The sequence below is a fragment of the Manihot esculenta genome, chromosome 7, assembly GCF_001659605.2.
Source record: "Manihot esculenta cultivar AM560-2 chromosome 7, M.esculenta_v8, whole genome shotgun sequence".
Lineage (NCBI taxonomy): Eukaryota > Viridiplantae > Streptophyta > Magnoliopsida > Malpighiales > Euphorbiaceae > Manihot > Manihot esculenta.
In genome coordinates, this window is record NC_035167.2 from 21,659,856 (window position 1) to 21,666,785 (window position 6,930).

Below are 6,930 nucleotides of genomic sequence, written 5' to 3' on the forward strand. Positions count from 1 at the left end.
ATTGAATTGAATCGAATTAGACTGATTTGAATTGGTTTGATTTCTGATTAAAATTGATTTGATTCGATTTTTATAAATACCAAAATTTCTGTTTTTAATTTATTCGGTTCGGTTAGATTTTAAACCGAATTAATTACTTGTCATAAAAGCTAGATTTAAATAGCACATAGAAATATATCCAATCAACTGGCCACATATGCCAACAAAGCCTGCTTATAAAAACACATTCATGTGAATATATTTGGCCAAACCAAACTTTTTTCTTCATCTTTAGTGATCATTGTCTGTCTCTCTTCTTCTACAAAACTTATTCTCCTATTCATTGGACTATCAATGGTTAGTTCTTGTCATCAGCTTCATATTTTTTTCTTTCCCTATATGGCTCATGGCCATATGATTCCAATAGTCGATTTGGCCAAGCTATTTGCATTGCGAGGCCTAAAGACTACCATTATCACCACTTGTCTCAATGCACCTCTCATCTCGAAAACTATCCAAAGAACTAAGGATTTGGGTATCGACATAGATATTCAAATCCTTAAATTCCCTTCTGTGGAGGCTGGATTACCAGAAGGATGTGAGAATTTGGATTCTATTACTTCCTATGATGATGGTAGTTTAGAATTGATTTTCAAGTTTCTTAAGGCCACAACATTGCTCCAAGAACCTCTTGAAAAGCTCCTCCAAGATTGCCAACCTGATTGCCTTGTTGCAGATTTGCAGTTTCCTTGGGCTACTGATGCCGCTGACAAATTTGGAATTCCGAGGTTGGTGTTTAAAGGAACTTGTTTCTTTTCTTTATGCACCTTAGAATGTATTAGGCTGTATGAGCCGCACAAGAAAGTCACATCGGATTCAGAACCATTTGTCCTTACTAATCTTCCCGGCGATATAAAGATGACAAGAAAACAACTTCCTGATGATTTGATTCAAGACTTTGAAACTGACTATAGCAAGCTAATGAAAGAAATTGCAGAATCAGAGTTGAGGAGTTTTGGGATCATTGTCAATAGTTTTTACGAAGTCGAGCCTGCTTATGTTGATTATTATAAGAAGGCCTTGGGCAAAAGGGCATGGCCTATTGGCCCAGTTTCGCTATGCAACGGGGGAATTGATGACAAAGCACAAAGAGGAAAGGAAGCATCTATTAGTGAAAATGAGTGTTTGAAATGGCTTGATTCTAAGAAACGTAATTCTGTAATCTATATATGCTTTGGAAGTATGGTAAATTTCAGTGCATCTCAGCTTATGGAGATTGCAAAGGCTCTTGAAGCTTCCGGGCAGGAATTCATTTGGGTAGTGAGGAGAGAGAAGAAAAATAAAAAAGATGAGGAAGACTGGTTGCCTAAAGGATTTGAAGAAAGAATAGAGAGAAAAGGGCTCATCATAAGAGGTTGGGCTCCACAAGTGTTGATTCTTAATCATGAAGCTATAGGAGGATTTTTGACTCATTGTGGATGGAATTCTGTACTTGAAGCTATAACTGCAGGAAAGCCAATGGTGACATGGCCAGTGTTCGCTGATCATTTCTACAACGAGAAGTTGGTGAGTGAAGTTTTACAGATTGGGGTTAGTGTTGGAGTCAAAGAATGGGTTGCAGTGCATGGAGATTATGTTACAACCGAAGCTATAGAGAAGGCAATCACTGAATTGATGGTAGGTAAAGAAGCAAAGGAAATGAGGAGCAGAGCAAAGAAGCTTGGAGAAATGGCAACACAAGCTGTTGAAGAAGGTGGATCCAGTTACTCTAATTTAAGTGCATTGGTTGAAGAGGTAAGGTCTCATAGGCATCGGCCCTGAAAAGAGGGTGAAAGAGGAGAGAGAGGAAGAGGAAGAAAGAAATGTCTTGTTTGGTTGGAATTTTTTTATCAGTTATTTGATTGGGATTTACATTTCTCTTTCTTGCTATCTAGCTTTTGCTTTTTTAATATGACAAATGAAAAAAAATAATAAAAAGTTTATAATTGCTTTTTTAATATGACAAATTAATTATGATTTATTTATATCTTAAAATTTATAATTTACCATTAAAACAAAATAGTTATTATTTAATTAATTAAATATTAATATACTAAATTCAAATCGCAAAAAAAAAAAAAAACACTGTAAAAATCATGAATAATTTATTTGAATATATTTATTAAGTCTAATTTAAAAAATATTGAATTAATATTTTTTAAAATATTATGAAACATATAGATACATGTAGTTAATTTTTTTAACTATGTTTAATCAAACATCAAAAATTTACATTTTAAAATAAAAGCATAAGTAGATAACTTTATATTTATTTTTAAAAATTATTTAAATGATAGTTTTAAATTTATATATCTATAATCTATATAGATGGAGGGATGAATAATAGAATTTTCTAAAATACTTTTAATTATTTTAACTTTTAGTAATAATATTTAAATTATATATTGCATACTAATTTTTATTATTTCAATTATCTCACATATTACTTACAAACACCAAATTATATATAATTATAAAAAAGACTATTAAAATAAATTTATTATTTTAAATTACGTTTTTAAAATTAATATTTACTATAATTATATTATTAATTTGACTTAATAATAAGATATAAAATTTTTAACTCACATAACATTTGTTATATTTAAATATTTCATTTTTAAAAACATTAATGTTTATAAACTATTTTGTATATATGATTTATCATAATTATATTATAATAATTATTCTCTAATTTTTTAACATAAAAATTTATAATAATATTATATATAACAAATATAAAAGTATGTAATTATTAAAATATGAGTCCATAAAACAAGTAGAGATAATGTGTAATATACGTTTTTTAAAAAATCAGTATTATTATTGATGTTGCGGAAAATAAACCGATGACGTGGTTGAAATGAAATTATGTTGTGACGGGTTAGACCTGCAAGAAAGAGAAAGTGAGGTGGTGGTGGATGCGCAAAATAGCCACTCCGATGCTAAGTCTGTATATTGGAGAAAAGAGAGAATGCAATGAATTGTTTAAAACTTGAGTAGTGCTAAAAAATAGCATACATTTACTTTTGTTATTCTTCTCTTTTTATACTGAAAGAAGGTAGAGATAAATATGATATTTTCCGATAAACCGACAGTGATTTAGCCGACTGCTTGATAAGGGATATCGCCAGCTAATGGATGGAAAATCCGTGATTATAAATGTAATGGAGATATGCTGGACTGTCCCTGATTAACGATAATTTTGTACCGAGACTCGCCCTATTGGAGAAGGGCGCATGTTTGATGATAAACCAACAGTTAAGGTGTTTCGGTCTTTCTTTTCTCGAAACATGTTTTTCACTTATCAGGTCCTTGCCACATATCCCAATCTAGTGATGATAGCTCATGGCTTATTTTGAGCGATTTTTATGTAGCATCAAAGGTCTCCCGTTGGTTTTTGACTTTTCAAATTCGAACGAGATAGTTGTTCTAGAGTTTTGGATCGGGGCACGTAGCCTTCTGAGATTGGTTTTTATTGCTCATGCAGTTTTGCTCATCTAACCCCTCAATGATGATCGTACTGTTTATTGTGAACAATAATGAAATATTATCAATATAAATATTAATAAATGATCTGAATGATTTTTATTTGCACATATAGAGCAAATGCATCTAAAACTTGCCATCAAAACCATCTTATAAAAGCCCTTCTTCTTCCCTAAATATCGTTTTTGCTATCTCATGTGATCCTTTGCTTTCAGAAAAACTCATTCACTACTTCCTTTTTGCTTATACTCCTTACGGTAATATCTATTTCATTTTTTCCTTCAATATGAATAGAAATACTTCTTCTTTCCTTTCCCCTAGTGGGGGTTCTACCTCTAGCTCCTCCTTCGATGGCTCCATCCCCCTGATGTTTCGTTGAGGGAGGCTCCGGAAAGCGAAGGCTCGTCTGTCCTCTTGGAGCTTGATGTAGACCGTCTCTATGATACTTATCAAATTCCTCGATAGGCTATCATGTCTTTACTCCTTCTCCACGTGTTTGTATGAGTGCCTTAATTCCTGCTAAGGATACTATTATGATATTTAAGGAGCAATTGAAGGCAGGTCTCCGATTCTCTATGGACCTATTTTTTGTGGATATCCTTTGATTCCATGAGCTTTCGATTGCCCAGCTGCATTCTATTAATTGAAGAATCCTAGTCGCTTTCCGGTTCATCTGCCTTAATAACCATATTGAACTGAGTGTAGTACTTTTCTTCCAGCTATATCAATTGGATACTCCAAAAAATGAATAGTTTTGGTATTTTAGTGGCCGAAAGCACTTGACCATATTTGACCGAATACCTTCCTCCTTGAACCGGTGGAAAAATAGATTTTTTTTCCTTCACCATCAGACGTTAGGGGGTTTTAGATGCTTCAAATAAGCTGGCACTAGTAGGTTGAATTGAAGAAGGATAGGGTTCGTATGAGGAGGGATGAGGACGAGACTTTAGCCTTTCTCCTGACGAAGTTAAATCCCCAAAGAAAATGGACATCACCTAGGTAGTGAGGAGCACTATTTTTTCTTGGTAGAGCCATCTGCACGCAAGCCAGACTCGGGGTCCTCACTCCGCCTAGCCTTCCTGGCCTTGGGAAGGCACTTCACTGGTTAGAGATCAGGGTACTTCTCTTTCTTCCTTTTTAAAATTTTGAACTACCTTGCTTACTTACTTTTCTCTTTTTTGTAGATATGGCTGGGTCTCGAAGTAAATTTGTTGCTGCAGCACATGCTACTCGCAAAGGCAAGGCTGTTGCTAGGGCTATTAGTCCCCCTGCTAAGCGTGCTCGCCCCACGGAAGAGGTGATCATGCTTTCCCCTCCCACGGCCCCACCTGCAGTAGAAGAATCAGCGCACCTTCAGCCTGAGTCTTCTTCCCTAGGTGCTTTTGCTTCTACCCCATCTTTTCAGCTTCCTGCTGCTGCCTCCACCCACCTGAACCTATTCCTGTGAGCGTAGGGGTCGAATCTTCTTGGCCTCTTAGCATCCAACGCCTGGCATTGGCACTAAACCGAGCGTCCTCTCTCCTTGATGATCCTACCCTAGGCCTCCTGCTAATCAAAAGTAACCTGAGGCCTGCAGATCACCACTGCCTAAATGAGCTCGAGACAGATGAGTTTTTTGATAACAACATGCACTTTGTCCTGGAGGCTGCCCTTTGTGCCTTCATGGCCAAGGAGCACCACAAAGCCTTGAGGCAGGAGTTTGGCATAAAAGAGATAGGCAGGAGGCTCTTGGCCGAGGAATGCTCGAGGTTGAAGGCTCATATCGATGAAGTCAAAGGCACCATAAAGGAGATCCTGGAGTTCGTGGATAAGCTTCAAGCTGAGTTGAATGAGGCCAATGCTTCCAGGCTGGCTTTTGAGAATCAAGCGAAAACTACCGAGGATCAGGTGTCCCTACTACATCGCCAAGTTCTAGAGCTATAGGCTCAAGCTAGGGAGGCCCAAGCTGCTTCAACCAGGGTTGCAGAGCTTGAGGCGGAGCTTCAGGAGACGGTGGCCCAAGGTGGGGAGATTTTTGTTCAAGGCCAAGATTCAGTAAAGAAGGAACTGGTGAACCAATTTCCTTTTGAAGACTTTTCTTGGATAAACAACATCTTCCCTACAGAGGGAGTTGAGCCTAAGGGGGAAGGGCGAGTCGAGAGCAGTCCCAATGACCGAGTCTTTGGAAATAAAGTAATAGAAGTAGAAAATAGTAATGTAATGGAGACTTAGGCAAAGGAACCTAAAGATATTTCTCCCCTTATGTAATCTTTTATAATTTTAATGAAAACATTTTCTTATGTCATTACTTTCGTTGGGTGTCTGTATACCATGTGCTCATTCACAATCCTCTTTCAAGACTTAAAAAAATTCTTTTAAAGAATTGCCAAGGGTTAACACCTGTCCACCGTAGTGGTAATAGCTTGAAAACCTTTAAATAATGGAGGTAACACCCAGATTCATGGTCTAGCGAATGCATGTCTCATGTCTGAAATATCCTTCAAAAATTCTTGTAATCTTGAGGCTAATACTTTTCCATGAATATCTGTCTTGTGGTCTGAGCCCTGACTGTCTTGCAAATCTTATATGGGGCTATCACCTAGTAATTGAATCTGGCAAAGCTGACCTCGTGGCCTGGGATAAAGGCCTCAAGTAGTGGAACCCTTGCCTGTTCTTTTGACATGGCTTATACTCGTCCTGCGGTCTTGGGCATGCTTTAGGATTTTCACAAGGGACTAACACCTGGAGTGACCCGCCTTACAGTCCCTTATGATTGCTTTTTGATGAGTGAGCTCAATGCCCGAGTGGCCTGGTAGAACCTGCCTGGCGGAACTTACCTTATGGCTTTATTTAGTGGGCCCAATACCCAGACGGTCTGGCAAAACCTGCTTGTGAGCTAGTCTGGTGGAAACTCACCTTGTCACCTTGTTTAGTGAGATCAATGCCTAAATGGTCTAGCAGATCCCGCCTTATGACCTACCCTAGCAAAACCCGGCTTATGGCCTTATTTAGTGGGACTAATGCTTGGAGGTCTAGCAGAACTCCTCTTGTGACCTAGTCTGGCAAAACTTGCCTTGTGGCCTTATTTAGTAGGACCGACACTCAGATGGTCTAGCGGAACCCATCTTGTGACATGGCCTAGCAAAATCCACCTTGTGGCCTTGTTTAGTGGGATCAACGCCCGGATGGTATAGCGGAACCCGCATTGTGGCCTCCCCTGGCGGAACCCGCATTGTGGCCTTGTTTAGTTTTCTTGATCTCTTTCCTTTTTGTAAAAGGTTATCCCATCGTTCCTTGTCACTAAAGAACACAATATATGAACATACCTCATCAACTTTATTACTGATTAAATTTACAAATATACCGGGAGTGGGAAACACTCGGTCTTTCAACTTAATTAACTTATACAATTTCTGGGCAAATGAATTTTCAAGTGATCTTTGA

At 37.6% G+C, this 6,930-nt stretch overlaps 1 protein-coding gene across 1 annotated transcript; it reads left to right on the forward strand.

Annotated features, from left to right (window-relative positions):
- Positions 1 to 325: 325 nt before the first annotated feature.
- LOC110618447 (scopoletin glucosyltransferase) lies at positions 326 to 1,872 on the forward strand. The gene has a single exon (XM_021761579.2). The coding sequence runs from the start codon at positions 334 to 336 to the stop codon at positions 1,798 to 1,800; it is 1,467 nt and encodes a 488-aa protein (XP_021617271.1). The 5' UTR covers positions 326 to 333; the 3' UTR covers positions 1,801 to 1,872.
- Positions 1,873 to 6,930: the final 5,058 nt, after the last annotated feature.

Excerpts from the sequence above, each read along its gene's own strand:
- LOC110618447 (XM_021761579.2), top strand. The coding sequence starts at position 334 with ATGGTTAGTTCTTGTCATCAGCTTCATATTTTTTTCTTTCCCTATATG.